Source organism: Stigmatopora nigra, chromosome 2 (genome assembly GCF_051989575.1).
Source record: "Stigmatopora nigra isolate UIUO_SnigA chromosome 2, RoL_Snig_1.1, whole genome shotgun sequence".
Lineage (NCBI taxonomy): Eukaryota > Metazoa > Chordata > Actinopteri > Syngnathiformes > Syngnathidae > Stigmatopora > Stigmatopora nigra.
In genome coordinates, this window is record NC_135509.1 from 19,681,766 (window position 1) to 19,708,936 (window position 27,171).

The window sequence follows — 27,171 nt, forward strand, 5'->3', positions numbered from 1 at the left end:
GGCCCCGCTATTTTTTCCTTACCAAACAGTACTTTCCCGCCGCCACGGTCTTAAATATATCCCCGTTATCCGAGGGAGCCCCCACTATTTTCCCAAAATAGTATTTTTTAACTTCTCCCCGGCCTTATTTCGCCATTAGTGTCTGTGGAACAAGCTGTTACACTTTTATCCACTCACATATTATTTATATATGTATATTACCTCCATTAGTGTCTGTGGAACAAGCTGTTACACTTTTATCCACTCACATATTATTTATATATGTATATTACCTCTATGCATTAGTGCATATATTATCCTGCATTTTATGCATTTTAAGCTGGCCAGCAAACCCATATTTATTTATCCATAAATTTAGCTGTGTAATATTTTTAAAGCGCTTTGTCTTTCCAATTTTTTCCAATCCTTACAAGTTAGACGTATTTTTTTTTTTTTTCGTCATCCAAACCCGCCTAACAACACGTGTTTCCCATATTTTACTTTTTTGTAGTGAGTTCGTGTGCCTCACAGAGTTAACTTTATTATATCTATTTTTATTATTATCACTCCTTCGACTGTATTTCCTAGGCTTATCTTAATTTTACTGCAGAAACCACACAAACAACATACAACGTATATTCGTGCCTACCCTTTAGACACAGGACACTCCCCGGCCCCAATATTGTACCTCTAGTACAATACATTCGTGCCTACCCCTGAGACACAGGACACTTTCCAGCAAAGTGCCCCACCGTACCTGCCATTGACTAGTATAAACACAGGGTTTTATCGCCGTCACCCAGGACGCGAAACCAGCCCAACAATGGGCCTCACATACAATGTCCCTTTAACGCATTTGTAAACACCTTCACAACATGCAGACATTAATGTGGACTTACCCGAGATCCATCAGATGTCTCCCTCCAGCAGGAAAAGTCTTCAACCGCCGAGAATCCAGGCGCCCCCGTCGAAAAACTCCGGCCCACCAAGGGTTTTGAAGACGCCGTGCGCACGGTCACTTACCAGATGTCGAACAGCAGCGCCTGGGTTCTCGCTCCGGTATATTGACCTCCATGGCTTCGAAGGACCAAAATGTCAGGTTCATTAATAATTACCTTCGTCCGTAATTATCAATAACTGCAGGAAGACATCTTATTCAATTATTGACATTTAATTAAATAGAAATGGATTCAACAGGTAAAAGCCTCCGGAAGGGAGAGTTACGGCAAGTGTCCCTTACAACTTCCGAACGTTTCCCCGAATAGACGTTTTCGTCCCATTTTTATGGTCACAAGTTACAGAGTTGTTGATCATTCCATCACGTATGAGTAAAAACAACATCTGGGACTACAATAACAATCAAAGTATTTTACTAATAACAAAAACAGGGACTAGACCTAACAACATTTAGATTAGAGTAATTATACAACCTCCTTGACCTAAGAATCATATAATATAATCATAATCATATAATCGTTACATACAGAAAAACCCGAAGTGTACGGTTACATAACGATAACAATATTCTTGTTATTGTCCGAATAGCCCTGTCCTCGTCACCAAGGGCCCACCAAATCTCAAGGACCCAGATTGGGTGGATTGTTTGTATAACCATCCTGGAACAGGCTGTCTAGGTTAAGGATGACTTGGTGTGACCTCAAGACTTTTGAAAAACAGAAAGAGAATGATTTAACAAAGTAATGAATTAATATAAAGAAAAGAAAGAGATTGATTTAATAAAGAAATGAATTAATATAACTATTATAATAATAAAACAGAATAAACCCAACATATATATATATATATATATATATATATATATATATATATATATATATATATATATATATATATATATATATATATATATATATATATATATATATATATATATATATATATATATATATATATATATATATATATATATATATATATATATATATATATATATATATACGCCTGCACCACCTGCACGCCACATCATCAGTTGTTATATATATATATATATATATATATATATATATATATATATATATATATATATATATATATATATATATATATATATATATATATATATATATATATATATATATATATATATATATATATATATATATATATATATATATATATATATATATATATATATATATATTATATATATATATTATATATATATTATATATATATATATATTATTTATTTATTTATTTATATTTGGTACAAAATGTGACTGAGGACTGTGGCTGTTTTTAAAGGAAGTTTCATTGTTAGCAAACTTCATGTCCACAAATAGCGGGAGAGTTGGATGTTGAGCCAGATATTTCGTCGTTGAGTCCATTCGCCTGGAGCTTCAACTTCATACAGACGGTCTCTCTGCTCTTCATTTAGCTGCAGGAAACGCCTACATACTTAACAGAGAGATGTTTTGTCATATCTTCCACAAAATGACTACCTTAATCCCCTGTAATTGGTTATAAATTATGGAAAAACTTTTATTAATTCAATTTCCATACTGCTTATCCTCACTAGGGTCGCAAAGGGTGGTGGAGCCTATCCCAGCCAGTTTTGGGCAACAGGGAGGGGACACCGTGGATTGATGGCCAGCCACTCAAAGGGCACAAGGAGACGGACAGTCATTCAAACTCATAATTAAGCACACCTTAGAGTATTAGCCTACCATGCAAGTTTTTGGGGTGTGGATCGAAACCAGAGTATCTGCCTGCAGAAAACATGCAAACTCCACACAATAAGGTCCAACCTGAGATTTAGCCCTTTATCTCAGAACTGTGAGACTGACATGCTAACCATTCTTCCAACTTTATTATAGTTTACCTTCCTTCATTGGTTTTGTCAAAACAATACAAAATGTATACCAATTTGTATTTATTATTTAATGTTGCTGACTCAGTTTGACTGCTTTTTGTTAACTCATTTGCCTGACGCTTTGACGATTAGGTTGATAGTGAATGATTGGTGCCAACCCAACCAGTCAATATAGATTTGACGTCCAGCAACGTCAGAGACACTGAAACAGGACAATTAGCAGCCGGTCCTAGATAAAATAGATGTTGATTATTTCCGACAATGAGTTAAATGTGTGTGTATTGCGTGAACAATAACATTTTATTATGATTGATGAAAAATGTATGTAATCATAATTTATATCAATGTTTTACGTTTACAAATGGCCAAATACTGACCTATGACTTATTTTCTGTATTATCAATTCAGAGGATTATGAATTTAGAGAAGAAAATATTACAGAAAAACTAAAAAAATAGTGGAATTCATTTTGAGGTTTCTCTAAATTTATATTTATATATTGACTTAATAAAAGTCAATGAAGTTCAGTGCTTGCATCATTACATTTTGTACGTCAATTTTTCCACTTTTCCTACAAATGAGTATCGGCGCATTCTTTTACCTGCAACCATGCCAGTTGAAAGTGGCACACTGATGCCCAGCACCTCCTCACTGGGGAAGGATGAGCAGAAGTCCCCCAGCATTTTAAGTCCAAGTCCTTGCCTCCTCCAACTTTTTCTCACCAGCACAGTGTCCAGGACAGGCAGCAGGTAGCACCGGCTGCTCCAGGTGTCACACAGATTGCCTGGAACATCACACAGGTACAAGTGAGCATTAGAAATCAAAACCACAAACAGTAAAAAGCTGATTTCATCTTGACTACCCTGCAAACTTTTTTTTTAAAAAGCACAAAACAACAGAAAAGAGGGTTCTTAACAAGTCTGATGAAATAGGATGACCCAAGTCCAACATTGTATCTAAAATGATGCTCAATAATTGTGAAACAAGCCCTCTGCCCAAGTCTCATATGCTGTGCGTATGTCCAGTGAATTAATCAAAAGCCTTGAGTGTCACAAGCCGAAATATATGCATCTCTTATATATTTGCAGAGCCAAATGAACACTCCGGCAGCGACAATACCGCATCTATCTGTAATATATGTGGAGGCAATTTTTTTCGGTTTTTAGCAGACCTTCGCTTGTGACAACAACAGGTTGCACTCAGAAACTCTGACGCTGATGCGGAAAGTGATGTAAATAACGAGGACGGCTACTACAGCAACGTATCACTTGATTTTCACCAGTGAAATTGTAATTACTTACCAATACTCGCATTTGTATTTGTGCCTTTTGTTAAAGAAATATGTATATGCTACCTGTTTTCTCTTATCATCCATAAAATTGATGACACAAGTGATTGCATTTCTTTACCTTCTCTAAATGTGGAAACTCAAGCTTTGAGGATTTGCAAGGCTTATCAATGAGTATGCTTGACCAGAAATATAAAAACCTCTATTTGAACGGCACCTCTAATTGAACGGCACTAAGGGGAAAGTTTGAAAAATAGAACAGCATGCCGCTGGAATAGAGGTTTTACGGTAGATGTTAAGAAGGAAAAAGAGTCAGGCAGAAACAAAATCAGATGGAAATAGGGATAGCACCTTTTTGCTTGACTGTGTAGAAGCCGACGGCTTGACCATCTTGCCAAAGCAAATTAGCACTTTCTGTTCGAGGGAGTAGAGAGAACAGCCCTTCCTCCTCAGATGTCCTCTCAACAACCTGACTCAGCAGGAATATAATAAGTCTCTCAATAAGTGACTCCACCTGAAGAAATATATAGGTCCTATTTGAAACTGCCACTTTTTAAATACAGTGGTACCTCTATTTACAAATGCTTCTAAATACAAATTTTTCAAGTTACACAAAGCCTCAATGAGGAAATATTTGACCCGATATCTCATATCATCTTCTGAATGACTTTATCCTTACAAGAGTATTTCTGTAGATGATGCACATATTAAAGTAAATATACATATACATAAGAAATATCAGAGTAGGATTACTGGAAGCAAGTCTGTTCTTGATTTGCAGGTTGTCCGCATAACGTCATTCACACACCACCAACTTCCATGCAAGTATAATGCCAACACTAGAAAGGAAGTGGAGAGCAATAGTAGTGTCAGAGGAAGTCTCATTTTCTTGTTCTCTGTGAGTATATGTGTGTGGAATTGTGCGGTCACACCTTGATTTGGATCTTCAGGTCGATGAAGTGCCAATATTGAACATCTTGTTTGGTTGTCTTCAAACAAATAGTTCCAGCCATTTAATGTTCCTTGCTGTTATTTCAAACTATTTGAAAACACAAAAAGAACGTTGTTCAAATCGAATGGAATGACAGAACTTATGTAAACATTGTTGTGCTGCAGCCACCTTGTCGATGATATAGGGCCGGGGACATTGTCGGGGACCCATACCACCCTGTTCACAACCTGTTCCAGCTGTTGCCCTCTGGCAGACGCTACAGGTCTCACAAAGTACGGACAAATAGGCTTAAGGACAGTTTTTTTCCCCACAGCCATCAGGACTCTGGACTTGCGGTATCACAACACACAATCCCTTCTGTGTAATAACTTCGTGGTGAGGTAACATGAAGGACGTTGGGCGGTGATCTGCCTCCTGCTGGCTGACTGAAGGTTAGTGAATGTTACGGTCACGCCGCATCATCGTGGCGCAACCAGAGGAAGTTGGACCCATTCGCGGGAACGTAGGAATGAACGGAAGGGCTGTTCTCAAACTGGTAGGTCTTAATGACTCAAACAATGTTTACAAAACAACAAGGGCTTGAATATCCCAAACGTAACAGAACCGAAGCATGGGGAATAATACCTTGTAGCGCCGTATGCTGTGACACGGTGTGTCGCGCAGGAAATTACATCATGGACATACGCACTCGGTCCGCCAGTGACTACCACTTCCGTCACACTTAAATACCCACATCAGGAAGTAATCAAGGATAGTCTACAACTGCTATGAAATGACGTCAAGCCAGGAGGAGCAAACGAGCCGCTCCTGACAGTGAGAGATAAGTGACCCATTTTATTCCTTGTTGGCATCTGCAAGGCAAACTTTTTTGCAGTCGCCGGGATTTGGTTGCGCCCGGGGGGGGGGGGGGGGGGGGGGGGTTGGTACCCATCACAGCAGAGTGCCAACGAGTCTGAAATTATAACTTGTTTGGGCCTTTTGGCGGGAAAACGCACTTTGAGGAGAAGAACCACCAATTTCGCCATACGCAGCTGGGTAGGATGACAATTAGGCTTTTGTAGAGTCAATGATGATGACAAAGCCTATGTCTGATTATTATAATATATTTGCCAGATCTATACAATTTGGGGTCTCCAAGGGGGCAGGAATGGGGCAAAAAGGCAAGCTGTTAAATTAGCGCCTTCAGAAGAATGCTCCACGAGAATGACGGTTCATCATGTCAGTATTTTGGGAGGAAGTTGGGTCGCTCATCTCATCTCATTTTTTTCTGCTTTATCCAAAGTCGGGTCGCGGGGGCAGCAGCTTCAGCAGGGAAGCCCAAAAATCTCTCTCCCCAGCCACTTCATCCAACTCTTCCGGGAGTATTCCAAGGCGTTCCCGGGACAGATGGGAGAAATAGTCCCGAGGGAGGCGTCCTGGGGGAATCCTGATCAGATTCCCGAGCCAACTCATCTGGCTACTCTCGATCCGGAGGAACAGCGGCTCTACTCCGAGCCCATCCTGGATGACCGAGCTTCTCACCTTATTTCTAAGGGAGAGTCCGGACATCCTGCGGAGGAAACTAATTTCAGCCGCTTGTATCCAGGATCTCGTTCTTTTGGTCACGACCCACAGCTCGTGACCACAGATGAAGGTGGAAACCTAGACCAGTAAATAGAAAGCTTCGCCTTTTGGCTCAGTTCCTTCTTAACTACGACGGACCGGTGCAGAGTCTGCATCACTGCAGACGCCACCCCAATCCGCCTGTCGATCTTCACTCTATTCTTCCCTCACTCATGAACAAGACCCACATATACTTAAACTCCTCCACCTGGTGAAGGACCTGGTACCCGGAGAGGGCATGCCATTTTTTTCCGACTGAGGACTATGGTCTTAGATTTGGAGGTGCTGATTCTCATCCCGACCGCTTCACACTCAGTTGCAAATCGTTCCAGCGAGAGTTGGAGATCACGGCCTGATGAAGCCAACAGAACTACATCATGCGCAAAAAGCAGGGATGCAATACTGAGGCCCCCAAACCGGACCCCCTCAACGCGACGGGTGCACCTAGAGATTCTGTCCATAAAAGTGATGAACAGAACCGTGACATAGGGCAGTGTGTAATTGTTAAAATGTTTGCAGTGGTTGCTATTGGCACATTCTGGCAATGAAAGATAGCCACATTCACGTGTTTTCTACTGCCAAACCTAGACTCAATTAGAGCATGTTTTAATCAATTTTCTAAACTGCTTTTTTTCATAAGGGTTGTGGGGGGTGCTGGTGGCTATCCCAGCCAAGGGATGTAGGAGTAAACTGGAAAGATCCCATTGAAGACCTACTTGGGATCGAAACCTCGACCCCAGAACTGTGAGGCTGGCGCTCTCCGTGCCGCCCGAAAATTCAAATAAACAAATATAGGTTAAAATTGAACTATTTACCTTAGATGATTTGGATGACACAAACCACTCTTTACTTTTAGGTTGGGATTCCAGCGACAAAATATATTTTTCAGAAGCAGCTCTCATGTCGATTTCATCCAGTGGAGGAAGGTCAACAGGGTACATCTTCCTGTTAAAAACAGTAAAGGTTTAAAATTTTCCATTAATATAACTATTACAAATTATCACACCACCATTAAATATGCCTATTACAAATCTTCACGCCACCGTTAAATATGCCAGTCATCTTCACCAGAGATGTACGTAAATAGTGAGTATTCATAAATTTAGACCATATTCAGAAGCTGAATCTGAATTTCCAAATGTTAATATATATATATATATATATATATATATATATATATATATATATATATATATATATATATATATATATATATATATATATATATATATATATATATATATATATATATATATATATATATATATATATATATATATATATATATATATATATATATATATATATATATATATATATATATATATATATATATATATATATATATATATATATATATATATATATATATATATATATATATATATATATATATATATATATATATATATATATATGCATATATATACATATATAACAGATACATGTTTATAATAAGATATTGATACAAAAAGTATACTATAAAGCCCCCTTATCATTTACGTACTTTTTCTTTGTTTAAATTTACGGCTATGTGGTGACACCTAGTGTTTAAAAAAAAATACAATGTAGTTTTAATGGCCTGATTTGCACATGTAGAATATTGTTTGCGCAAATATACACTTCAACAGAGAATACGTAGCATTTGAAGTTAGTAACTTTAGATTCATTTAAATGAACATGGATTTACGGGATATAATATGAAATGAGATATGTAGTTTTAAAACAGTCATAAAAATCTAAATTTAACGTACCAATAAATTTTGCAATGATCCGACGGTGCGTTTGCCCTTTCGGTATAAACTTTGTATTGCTAACGTAGCTGTGCATAAACGGGATGGCAAGTAAAATTAATAAATTGATACATTTGCAAAGAATAGGAAATATTTTAAACAAAAATATTGATAAGTTCAATATTAGCATTAGATTATTAATATTAGGACAATTCTTCCTGATTTTACTGTACATACATTGATGTCATCGTTAGGTAAGAGGCGTGAAGCGGAAGCATAGAAAAAAAATTAAAAGCTAGTTTTCAAAATAAATGTAATGAACCTCAAACTAAAAATTAATAATCCGAAGAAAAATAGGACCTAAGCAACAAAGACAATATTTAAACAACTCACAAAGAAATTGGAAGAGAGCATAGTAATATATTGGTATGGTTTAATATATTTTGGATATTTGAGAGGAAATGAATTGAGTGTGAGAAGGGAAAAATCATGTTGCTTCTTGCAAAATGGCAACGACTTTTTTGTCATTGTAACAGCATTGGTACAACAGTCAGAGTAAGTATTACTCTTACAGTTCTCATTCTCAACACCGAAATGTTTTTATTTGATATATGCCAAAGTGTGTGATGTAAACTTTCATTTCGTTTCTGGTGTTTGATTGTTCGCAGAATGTACCGATGGGATCTGTTCCTTACCATGTATAATCAGTATTGTTTTTACTGAATATATTCTAATGCAGTCACAAAACAAGGCTATACACATAAGGCAAACTCGTATTTGGTAAATAAAACAATAACTGCGTGTTCTCAGCTTATTAGGAATGTTAATGCTAATGTCACAGTGGCGTCAAAATTATTAATGGTGTGTTTTTAAGTTATCAAACTGTTTAGTTACCAACCACGGGAGAACACACCGTGATGGCCGACCTCGGTTCAAACCTTTGACCAAGAACTGTGAGGCCGATGCACTAACAGCTCGGTCGCTGGGCTGTCTGAATATTAAATATATTCAAATGTCTCAAATAGTTAGATAATGGTACATTCGGGGAATTTTAAAATTTTCTTGCAAAACTGATAAAATGACATCAAAGATATAGATATATACATACATACATGCATACATGCATGCATGCATGCATACATACTTACACACACACACACACACACACACACACACACACACACACACACACACACACACACACACACACACACACACACACCTACACAAATACACGTGTACACCCACACCCCACACACACATCACACACATCACACACACAAACACACGCCACACACACATCACACACATCACACACACACACACACATCACACACACATCACACACACACACACACACACACATCACACACAGCTCACACACACAACACACACACATCACACAGAGCTCACACACATCACACACACATCACACACAGACACCACACACACACACATCACACACACATCACAGACACATCACACACACACACATCACACACATCACACACACATCACACACATGCATCACACACATCACACACATCAATCACACACACACACACGCATCACACACATCAAACACACATCAATCACACACATCACACACATCACACACATCACACACATCACACACACATCACACACATCACACACAAACATCACACACATCACACACACGCATCACACCCATAACACACACATAGCACACACACATCACACACACGCATCACACACATCACACACAAACATCACACACATCACACACACATCACACATGCACACATCACACGCACACATCACGCACACATCACACGCACACATCACACACACATCACACACACATCACACACACATCACACACACATCACACACACACATCACACACACATCACACACACATCACACACATCACACACACATCACACACACATCACACACACATCACACACACATCACACACACATCACACACATCACACACATCACACACATCACACACACACATCATCACACACACACATCACATACACACACATATCACACACACATCACACATGCACACATCACACGCACACATCACACACACACATCACACACACATCACACACACAATTACACACCCATCACACACATACACATCACACATACATCACACACATCACACACACATCACACATCACACCTCACACACACACATCACACCTCACACACACACATCACACACATCACACACACATCCTACACACATCACAGACACATCACACAAACACACACATCACACACACACACATCACACACATCACACACACACATCACACACATCACACACACATAACACGCAGACACCACACACATAACACACACATCAATCACACACACATCACACACACATAACACACACATCACACACGCACACATCACACACACATCATACACACATCACACACACATCACACACATCACACACATCACACACACACACATCACACACATACACATTACACACACACCACACACACACATCTCACACACACACACATCACACACATCACACACACATCACACACATCACACACACATCACACACATCACACACACATCACACACATCACACACACATCACACACACATCACACACACACATCACACACATCACACACATCACACACACATCACACACACATCACACACATACACATCACACACATCACACACATCACACACACATCATCACACACACACATCACACACATATCACACACACACATCACACATGCACACATCACACGCACACATCACACGCACACATCACACACATCACACACACATCACACACACATCACACACACATCACACACACATCACACACACACATCACACACATCACACACATCACACACACACATCACACACACACATCACACACATCACACACAAACATCACTCACACATCACACACACACACACACACATCAATCACAGACATCACACACACACACATCACACATCACACATACCACACACATCACACACACATCACACACACATCACACACAAACATCACTCACACATCACACACATCACACAAACATCACACACATGCATCACACACAACACACACACATCAATCACACACATCACACACACATCACACACAAACATCACACATACGCATCACACACATCACACACAAATATCACACACAAATATCGCACACACGCATCACACATAACACACACACATTAATCACAAACACACATCACACACACACATCACACACACGACACACACACATCACACAGAGCTCACACACACACATCACACAGAGCTCACACACACACATCACACACACATCACACACACTTACCACACACACACACATCACAGACACATCACACACACATCACACACACACACACACATCACACACACATCACACACACACACATCACACACATCACACACACGCATCACACACATCACACACACACATCAATCACACACATCACACACATCACACACATAACACACAAACATCACACACGCATCACACCCATAACACACACACATCAATCACACACATCACACATACATCACACATGCACACATCACACGCACACATCAAACACACATCACACACATCACACACACATCACACACACATCACACACACATGACACACACATCGCACACACATCACATACACATCACACACATCACACACATCACACACATCACACACACATCATCACACACACATCACACACGCACATATCACACACACATCACACATGCACACATCACACGCACACATCACACATCACACACACATCACACACACATCACACACACATCACACACACATCACACACACATCACACACCCATCACACACATACACATCACACATACATCACACACGTCACACACACATCACACACACATCACACATCACACCTCACACACACATCACACACATCACACACACATCACACACACATCACAGACACATCACACACACACACACACACACACACACATCACATCACACACACACATCACACACATCACACACACACATCACACACATCACACACACATAACACGCAGACACCACACACATAACACACACATCAATCACACACACATCACACACACATGACACACACACATCATCACACACACATCACACACGCACATATCACACACACATCACACATGCACACATCACACGCACACATCACACACACATCACACACACATCACACACACATCACACACACATCACACACACATCACACACACATCACACACACATCACACACCCATCACACACATACACATCACACATACATCACACACGTCACACACACATCACACACACATCACACATCACACCTCACACACACATCACACACATCACACACACATCACACACACATCACAGACACATCACACACACACACACACACACACATCACATCACACACACACATCACACACATCACACACACACATCACACACACACATCACACACATCACACACACATAACACGCAGACACCACACACATAACACACACATGACACACACATCACACACGCACACATCACACACACATCATACACACATCACACACACATCACACACATCACACACATCACACACACACACATCACACACATACACATTACACACACACCACACACACACATCACACACACACACATCACACACATCACACACATCACACACACATCACACACACATCACACACACATCACACACACATCACACACACATCACACACACATCACACACATCACACACATCACACACACACATCACACACATACACATTACACACACACCACACACACACATCTCACACACACACACACATCACACACATCACACACACATCACACACATCACACACACATCACACACATCACACACACATCACACACATCACACACACATCACACACACATCACACACACATCACACACATCACACACATCACACACACATCACACACACATCACACACATACACATCACACACATCACACACATCACACACACATCATCACACACACACATCACACACATATCACACACACACATCACACATGCACACATCACACGCACACATCACACGCACACATCACACACATCACACACACATCACACACACATCACACACACATCACACACACATCACACACACATCACACACACACATCACACACATCACACACATCACACACACACATCACACACACACATCACACACATCACACACAAACATCACTCACACATCACACACACACACACACACACACATCAATCACAGACATCACACACACACACATCACACATCACACATACCACACACATCACACACACATCACACACAAACATCACTCACACATCACACACATCACACAAACATCACACACATGCATCACACACAACACACACACATCAATCACACACATCACACACACATCACACACAAACATCACACATACGCATCACACACATCACACACAAATATCACACACAAATATCGCACACACGCATCACACAACACACACACATTAATCACAAACACACATCACACACACACATCACACACACGACACACACACATCACACAGAGCTCACACACACACATCACACAGAGCTCACACACACACATCACACAGAGCTCACACACACACATCACACAGAGCTCACACACACATCACACACATATCACACACACATCACACACACTTACCACACACACACACATCACAGACACATCACACACACATCACACACACACACACACATCACACACACATCACACACACACACATCACACATCAATCACACACATCACACACATCACACACATAACACACAAACATCACACACGCATCACACCCATAACACACACACATCAATCACACACATCACACATACATCACACATGCACACATCACACGCACACATCACCCGCACACATCAAACACACATCACACACATCACACACACATCACACACACATCAAACACACATCACACACATCACACACACATCACACACACATCACACATCACACCTCACACACACATCACACACATCACACACACATCACACACACATCACAGACACATCACACACACACACACACACACACACATCACACACATCACACACATCACACACATCACACACACACATCACACACATCACACACACATAACACGCAGACACCACACACATAACACACACATCAATCACACACACATCACACACACATGACACACACATCACACACGCACACATCACACACGCACACATCACACACACATAACACGCAGACACCACACACATAACACACACATCAATCACACACACATCACACACACATGACACACACATCACACACGCACACATCACACACGCACACATCACACACACATCATACACACATCACACACACATCACACACATCACACACACACACATCACACACATACACATTACACACACACCACACACACACATCACACACACACACATCACACACATCACACACATCACACACACATCACACACACATCACACACACATCACACACACATCACACACACATCACACACATCACACATGCACACATCACACGCACACATCACACACACATCACATGCACACATCACACACACATCACACACACATCACACACACATCACACACACACATCACACACATCACACACACACATCACACATCACACACACATCACACAGTTCACACACAAACATCACCCACACATCACACACATCACACAAACATCACACACATGCATCACACACAACACACACACATCAATCACACATAACACACACACATCAACACATCACACACGCACATCACACACGCACATCACACATACATCACACATGCACACATCACACGCACACATCACACACACATCACACACATCACACACACATCACACACACATCACACACACATCATCACACACACACATCACACACATATCACACACACACATCACACATGCACACATCACACGCACACATCACACGCACACATCACACACATCACACACACATCACACACACATCACACACATCACACACACATCATCACACACACACATCACACACATATCACACACACACATCACACATGCACACATCACACGCACACATCACACGCACACATCACACACATCACACACACATCACACACACATCACACACACATCACACACACACATCACACACACACATCACACACATCACACACATCACACACACATCACACACACACATCACACACATCACACACAAACATCACTCACACATCACACACATCACACAAACATCACACACATGCATCACACACAACACACACACATCAATCACACACATAACACACACACTTCACACACAAACACATCACACACACATACACACATCAATCACAGACATCACACACACACACACATCACACATACCACACACATCACACACACATCACACACATCACACAAACATCACACACATGCATCACACACAACACACACACATCAATCACACACATCACACAAACATCACACACATGCATCACACACAACACACACACATCAATCACACACATCACACAAACATCACACATACGCATCACACACAAATATCACACACAAATATCGCACACACGCATCACACACATAACACACACACATTAATCACAAACACACATCACACACACACATCACACACATATCACACACACACATCACACACACTTACCACACACACACACATCACAGACACATCACACACACACACACACACACATCACACACACATCACACACACATCACACACACACATCACACACATCACACACACATCACACACACGCATCACACACATCACACACATCACACACATAACACACAAACATCACACACGCATCACACCCATAACACACACACATCAATCACACACATCACACATACATCACACATGCACACATCACACGCACACATCACCCGCACACATCAAACACACATCACACACATCACACACACATCTCACACACATCACACACACATGACACACACATCACACACACATCACACACATCACACACACATCGCACACACATCACATACACATCACACACATCACACACATCACACACACATCATCACACACACATCACACACACACATCACACACACACATATCACACACACATCACACATGCACACATCACAAGCACACATCACACACACATCACACACACATCACACACACATCACACACACATCACACACCCATCACACACATACACATCACACATACATCACACACATCACACACACATCACACACATCACACACACATCACACACACATCACAGACACATCACACACACACACACATCACACACACACATCACACACATCACACACACACATCACACACATCACACACACATAACACACACATCATTCACACACACATCACACACATCACACACACAACACACACATCATACACACATCACACACACATCACACACATCACACACACATCACACATACACATACACATTACACACACACCACACACACACATCACACACACACACGCATCACACACATCACACACATCACACACACATCACACACACATCACACACACATCACACACACATCACACACACATCACACAGACATCACACACACATCACACATCACACATGCACACATCACACGCACACATCACACACACATCACACACACATCACACACACATCACACACACACATCACACACACATCACACGCACATCACACAGAGCTCACACACACACATCACACACACATCACACACACATCACACACACATCACACACACATCACAGACACATCACACACACACATCACACACACACATCACACACGTCACACACAAACATCACACACACTCATCACACACATCACACACACACCCACACACATCAATCACAGACATCACACACACACACACATCACACATCACACATACCACACACATCACACACACATCACACACATCACACATCACACACACAAACATCACTCACACATCACACACATCACACAAACATCACACACGTGTGTGTTGTGTGTGATGCATGTGTGTGATGTCACACATCAATCACACACATCACACACACATCACACACACATCACACACACATCACACACAAACATCACACACATACACATCACACACATCACACACAGACACCACACACACACATCACACACACACACACATATCACACACACACCTACACAAATACACATGTACACAAACACCCCACACACACATCACACACACACATCACACACACACACACACCACACACATCACACACAGCTCACACACACGACACACACACATCACACAGAGCTCACACACTTACATCACACACACATCACACACACATCACACACAGACACCACACACACACACGCATCACACACACATCACACACACGCATCACACACATCAATCACACACATCAATCACACACATCACACACATCACACACATCAAACACAAACATCACACACACATCACACACATCACACACAAACATCACACACACGCATCACACCCATAACACACACACATCAATCACACACATCACACACACACACACACATCACACACACGCATCACACACATCACACACAAACATCACACACACGCATCACACATAACACACACATCAATCACACACATCACACACACACACACACACATCACACACACACACACACATCACACACACAAATCACACACACACACATCAGACACATCATACATACATCACAGATGCACACATCACACGCACACATAACACGCACACATCACACGCACACATCACACGCACACATCACTCGCACACGTCACACGCACACATCACACGCACACATCACACGCACACATCACTCGCACACGTCACACGCACACATCACACACACACATCACACACACACATCACACACACATCACACATGCATCACACACATACACATCACACACATCACACACACACATATCACACACACACATCACACATGCACACATCACACGCACACATCGCACACACGCACACATATCACACACACACATCACACATGCACACATCGCACACACATCACACACACATCACACACACATCACACACAAATCACACACATACACATCACACATACATCACACGCACACATAACACGCACACATCACACGCACACGTCACACGCACACATCACACGCACACATCACACGCACACATCACTCGCACACGTCACACGCACACATCACACACACACATCACACACACACATCACACACACATCACACACGCATCACACACATACACATCACACACATCACACACACACATATCACACACACACATCACACATGCACACATCACACGCACACATCGCACACACATGCACACATCACACGCACACATCGCACACACATCACACACACATCACACACACATCACACACAAATCACACACATACACATCACACATACATCACACACATAAAACACACATCACACACATACACATCACACACATCACACACACACATATCACACACACACATCACACATGCACACATCACACGCACACATCGCACACACATGCACACATCACACGCACACATCGCACACACATCACACACACATCACACACACATCACACACAAATCACACACATACACATCACACATACATCAAACACATCACACACACATCATCACACACACACACATCACACACACACACACATCACACATGCACACATCACACGCACACATCACACACACACATCACACACATATCACACACACATCACACACACATCACACACATCACACACATCACACACACATCATCACACACACACATCACACACACATATCACACACACTCACATATCACACACACATAAGACACACATAACACACACATAACGCACACATCACACACACATCATACACACATCACACACACATCACACACATCAGACACACATCACACACACATCACACACACATCACACACAGCTCACTCACACATCACACACACACACACACACCACACACACACATCACACAGAGCTCACACACACACACATCACACACACATCACACACACACATCATACACATCACACACACATCACACACACACATCACAGACACATCACACACACACACACACATCACACACAAACAACACACACATCACACACACACATCAATCACAGACATCACACACACACACATCACACACACACATCACACATCACACACACACATCACACATCACACACAAACATCACCCACACATCACACACATCACACAAACATCACACACATGCATCACACACAACACACACACATCAATCACACACACAACACACACACATCAATCACACACATAACACACACACATCACACACAAACACATCACACACACATACATCACACACACACATCACACACGCACATCACACATACATCACACATGCACACATCACACACACACATCACACACACATCACACACACATCACACACACATCACACACATCACACACATCACACACACATCACACACATACACATCACACACATCACACACACACACATCACACACACACATCACACACACACATCACACACACACATCACACATGCACACATCACACGCACACATCACACACACATCACACACACATCACACACATATCACACACACATCACACACACATCACACACATCACACACATCACACACATCACACACACATCATCACACACACACATCACACACACATCACACACATCAGACACACATCACACTCACATCACACACACATCACACACAGCTCACTCACACATCACACACACACACCACACACACACATCACAGAGCTCACACACACACACATCACACACACACACACACATCACACACACACACATCACACACACATCACAGACACATCACACACACATCACACACATCACACACAAACATCACACACACTCATCACACACCACACACACACATCAATCACAGACATCACACACACACACATCACACACACACACATCACACATCACACATCACACACATCACACACAAACATCACCCACACATCACACACATCACACAAACATCACACACATGCATCACACACAACACACACACATCAATCACACACATAACACACACATCATTCACAAACACACATCACACACAAACACATCACACACACACATCACACACACATCACACACGCACATCACACATACATCACACATGCACACATCACACGCACACATCACACGCACACATCACACACACATCACACACACATCACACACACATCACAAACACATCACACACACATCACACACACATCACACACATCACACACATCACACACACACATCACACACACATCACACACGCACATCACACATACATCACACATGCACACATCACACGCACACATCACACGCACACATCACACACACATCACACACACATCACACACACATCACAAACACATCACACACACATCACACACACATCACACACATCACACACATCACACACATCACACACACATCACACACACATCATCACACACACACATCACACACATATCACACACACACACACATCACACATGCACACATCATACGCACACATCACACGCACACATCACACACACATCACACACATCACACACACATCACACACACATCACACACACATCACACACACATCACACACACATCACACACATACACATCACACACACATCACACACACATCACACACATACACATCACACACATCACACACACATCACACACACACATCACACACACATCACACACACATCACACACACATCACACACACATCACACACACATCACACACATCACACACACATCACACATACATCACACACACATCACACGCAGACACCACACACACACACATCACACACATAACACACACATCACACACGCACACATCACACACACATCATACACACATCACACACACATCACACACATCACACGCACATCACACAGAGCTCACACAAACACATCACACACACATCACACACACATCACACACATCACACACATCACACACAAACATCACACACACTCATCACACACATCACACACACACACACACACACACATCACACATACACACACATCACACACACATCACACACGTCACACATCACACACACAAACATCACTCACATATCACACACATCACACAAACATCACACACATGCATCACACACAACACACACATCAATCACACACATCACACACACATCACACACACATCACACACAAATATCACACACACGCATCACACACACATCACACACACATCACACACACACACACACATCACACACACACACATCACACACACATCACACACACACACATCACACACACATCACACACACATCACACACACACTCATCACACACACACATCACACACACACATCACACACACACACACACACACATCAATCACACACATCACACACACATCACACACACATCACACACAAATATCACACACACGCATCACACACACATCACACACACATCACACACACACACACATCACACACACATCACACACACATCACACACATGCATCACACACAACACACACATCAATCACACACATAACACACACACATCAATCACAAACACACATCACACACAAACACATCACACGCACACATCACACGCACACATCACACACACATCACACGCACACATCACACGCACACGTCACACACACATCACACACACATCACTCACACACACATCACACACACATCACACACACATCACACACACATCACACACATCACACACATCACACACATCACACACATCACACACACATCACACACATACACATCACACACATCACACACATCACACGCACATCACACAGAGCTCACACAAACACATCACACACACATCACACACACATCACACACACATCACACACACATCACACACATCACACACATATCACACACACACATCACACATGCACACATCATACGCACACATCACACGCACACATCACACACACATCACACACATCACACACACCTCACACACACATCACACACACATCACACACACATCACACACACATCACACACACATCACACACACATCACACACACATCACACACACATCACACACACATCACACACACATCACACACATACACATCACACACATCACACACACACACATCACACACATCACACACATCACACACATCACACGCACACATCACACACACATCACACACACATCACACACACATCACACACACATCACACACACATCACACACACATCACACATACATCACACACACATCACACGCAGACACCACACACACACACATCACACACATAACACACACATCACACACGCACACATCACACACACATCATACACACATCACACACACATCACACACATCACACGCACATCACACAGAGCTCACACAAACACATCACACACACATCACACACACATCACACACACATCACAGACACATCACACACACACATCACACACACACATCACACACAAACATCACACACACTCATCACACACATCACACACACACATCAATCACAGACATCACACACACACACATCACACATCACACATACACACACATCACACACACATCACACACATCACACACACAAACATCACTCACACATCACACACATCACACAAACATCACACACATGCATCACACACAACACACACATCAATCACACACATCACACACACATCACACACACATCACACACAAACATCACACATACGCATCACACTCATCACACACAAATATCACACACACGCATCACACACACATCACACACACATCACACACACACACACATCACACACACACACACACATCACACACACACATCACACACACATCACACACACATCACACACACACACACATCACACACACATCACACACACATCACACACACACACTCATCACACACACACATCACACACACACATCACACACACACACATCACACAAAAACATAACACACACATCACACACACATAACACACGTCACGCACACATCACATTTTCTGAACTGCTATATCACTAGGGTCGCGGGAGGTGCTGGAGCGTATCCTAGCTGACTTTGGGCCTGAGGAGGGGGGGGGGGGGGTTATTGGTGACCTGCAAAATGCAAGGCACAATGAGATAAACAACATGTCATGCTCACACCTGTACCTAGGGGCAGTTTAGTGTGTCCACTCAGTCTACCATGCATGTTTTTGGAACGTGGGAGGAAACCGAAGTACCCGGAGAAAACCCACGCAGCACAAGGAGATAAACAACATGTCATGCTCACACCTGTACCTAGGGGCAATTTAGTGTGTCCACTCAGTCTACCATGCATGTTTTTGGATTGTGGGAGGAAACCGAAGTACCCGGAGAAAACCCACGCAGCACAAGGAGATAAACAACATGTCGTGCTCACACCTGTACCTAGGGGCAATTTAGTGTGTCCACTCAGTCTACCATGCATGTTTTTGGAACGTGGGAGGAAACCGAAGTACCCGGAGAAAACCCACGCAGCCCAAGAGAACATACAAACTCCACTCAGGTGGACCGACCTGGATTTGAACCCAGGTCCCCCACTGTGAGGCCGATGCACTAAACATTCAGCTGCCGGCCGGCCCTACATACATATAGTGTACAAAAAAGTAAGGTTTATATTTTCATCATATTGAGCATGCTACAACAAGGTATGTGTGTAGGTTTTCATTGATTGCAAAACATAATTTAACATGTGTTTATTGTGTGTTTACACAGAGTGCTTCTCTGGAAAGTGCACTTTCGAGATTCAGATCAATATGCGGAGAAGATGGAGTATCTCTAGGAACTGCCGTCAGAGAGCAACATGGCAAAGATGAATCTGTTCACAGGTCACTGTTAGAATAATCTATTTGTGGAATGGCATTTGCTTGATTGACCGCAAGAAATAAGAAATGCATAAACATTTCAATGTTGTTGTTAAAGAGCAAAAAATACCGAAAGAGGTTTGGCCTAAAATATACATTGGTGACAAAATTGAAGTAATCAATTGAGCATATGTGGTCAAACTCGCCTTTTTGGACACAAATCACTTATCTGAGGTTGAGTGCTGGGTCAGCAGCTTCAACACGAAGCCCAGACTTCCCTCTACCTAGACACTTCATCCAACTCTTCCGAGGCTACTTACTGCCGGCTACGCGGACCAAACTCTGACACCAGTCATAGAGGGACCGGACGTCACGTATCAGAGATTCTGGAACCCCATACTTCCGGAGTAGCCCCCCACAAGACTCCTCGGGAACACAGTCGAACACCTCCAAGTCTAGAAGCAACATGTAGTTAAACTACCATGCCCGCTATGAGAACCCCGCTGAGGGTATAGAGCTGATCCGTTCTTCCACGGCCAGGATGAAACCACACTGCTCCTTCTCAATCCGAGGTTCGACCTCCCAGTGGACCCTCCTCTACAGTGCCCCCGAATAGACCTTTCCGGGAAGCTGAGGAGTGTGATTCTCCTGAAGTTGGAACATCTTTAAAAAGGGGGACTGCCACCCCGGTCTTCCAATCCAGAGGAACTGTCTCCAATGTCCACGCGATTTTGCAGAGGCGCATCAACCAAGACAAGCCCACAACATCCAAATCCTGTAGAAACTCTGGGCGGATCTCATCCACAACCGAGGAGCTTTTTAACCACCTTAGTGACTTCAACCTCTGCTTTCTTAATGGGAAGGCATGTTGGTGGGGTTGAGGAGGTCTTCAACGTATTCGCCCCACCAATCCACAACATCCTAACCTCAAGTCAGCAGCACACCATCCACATTATACACTGTATTGATGGTACACTGCTTTCCCCTCCTAAGACATCGGATGATGGATCAAAATTCTCTTGCAGCCACCTGGAAGTTGTTCTGCATGGCCTATTTGAACTGATCCTATGCCTGAGTTTTTGCTTTGAACACCACCAAAACCGCGTACAGCCTGGCCAGCTGGCCAGATGTCAGCTGCATCTGGAGTCCTGTGGGTCCACCAGCGGTTTCTGGGGTTGCCGCCATGACAGTACCGACTACCTTGAGGCCCAAACTCTGGTCTGCTGCCTGAGCAATAGAAACGCGGAACATGGTCTACTCAGACTCAATATCCCCCACCATGACCGGACATTTGGTCGCCGGACATTTGGTTGCTGGTCGTTTGGTTGCAATCACGCCCCTCCAGGACTCACTGTCTTTGCCCACATGTGCATTGAAGTACCCCACCAGAATGAGGGAGTCCCCCGCAAGAGCACTCTCCAGCCCCCTTCAAAGGACTCCAAAAACGGTGAGAACTCTTGAGCTGTCATTTGGGGCATACGTGCAAACAACAGTCAGGTCCCGTTTCCCCACTTGACGACCGGTGGATGCTACCCTCTTGTCTACCGGGGTGAACCCCAGTGTACAGGCACCAACCAATAAGTATGCCCATACCTACTTGGCACGTCTGACCGCGAGCTCTTCCCGAGTGTTCAAACCCCCCTTCAAGAGGAGTGGTACAAAAGCTCTCAACCTCATGCACTCGTTGCCAGTTTTTTTAACTGGGGATTGGACCGCCAAGGATCCTTTTCTTGGCTGGCGCATAAGTGTCGTCACACCCAACCTCTTTGGGCCCTCTCACAAGTGGTGAGCCCATGGAAAGGGAAGAACTCACATAGCCTCTTCGGGCTGTACCCGGCCGGGCCCCATAGGTGTAGGCCCGGCCACTAGGCGCTTGCTATGTGCCCCTCCAGCCCTGGCTCCAGAGTGCAGTGAGGAAAAATGGGCAAAAGTCTTATTCATCATTAGAGGTTTTCTGAGTCATGCTTTGTCTGGTCCCTCACTTCGGACCAGTTTTCCATGGGTGGCCCTACCAGGGACACACGGGCCCAGGCAACATTGCTCCAAGGAACCACATGTAAAAAACCTCAAATTTTGAATTACAAATAACTTGGCATTAAATAGAACTAAAAAACAAAGGAGTAACAGTCTCTCCGTTTTGTTGTTCGGCAGAGGCCATGCCAAGGAGTTGTCCCTTTTAATGCTTCCTTCTGCTTCAATGTTTTAGCGATATAATATATGTCATGATTCAATGTTGTGGTCTTGTAATATCAGTCATGATTCAATGTTGTGGTCTTGTAATATCAGTCATGATTCAATGTTGTGGTCTTGTAATATCAGTCATGATTCAATGTTGTGGTCTTGTAATATCAGTCATGATTCAATGTTGTGGTCTTGTAATATCAGTCATGATTCAATGTTGTGGTCTTGTAATATCAGTCATGAATGGATTCCTCATTTGTACCAGTAATTTTGAATAATTAAAGTTGTTTTAATCATGATGAAAAAAAAATAAAAAAAACTTGGACTCCATAATGACGAATGGCGGTCAAAAGAGAGTTGTGGTTAGACAGCCAATGCAGCAATCTAGCGAGAGTATAGGTAGGTTGTTAAGAGGATAATTCTGAGACGGAGAGGAAGTCTGAATG

At 42.8% G+C, this 27,171-nt stretch overlaps 2 protein-coding genes across 2 annotated transcripts in view; one reads left to right on the forward strand and one right to left on the reverse strand.

Moving 5' to 3' along the window:
- Positions 1–2,187: 2,187 nt before the first annotated feature.
- On the reverse strand, positions 2,188–8,668 carry fam169b (family with sequence similarity 169 member B). Its single transcript, XM_077736432.1, is given in 8 exon segments — positions 2,188–2,396; positions 3,413–3,595; positions 4,451–4,613; positions 4,853–4,938; positions 5,032–5,098; positions 5,100–5,138; positions 7,469–7,598; positions 8,624–8,668. Coding segments are annotated over 8 exon segments (840 nt in total). The 5' UTR covers positions 8,665–8,668; the 3' UTR covers positions 2,188–2,265.
- Positions 8,669–8,685: 17 nt separating this feature from the next.
- Positions 8,686–27,171, forward strand: part of ldhd (lactate dehydrogenase D) — a 37,115-nt gene continuing 18,629 nt past the window's right edge. The window contains exons 1-2 of the mRNA XM_077736422.1: positions 8,686–8,941; positions 24,456–24,568. Coding sequence (XP_077592548.1) covers positions 8,876–8,941; positions 24,456–24,568 — 179 coding nt within the window. The 5' untranslated portion in view covers positions 8,686–8,875. The remainder of the gene's footprint in view (positions 8,942–24,455; positions 24,569–27,171) is intronic.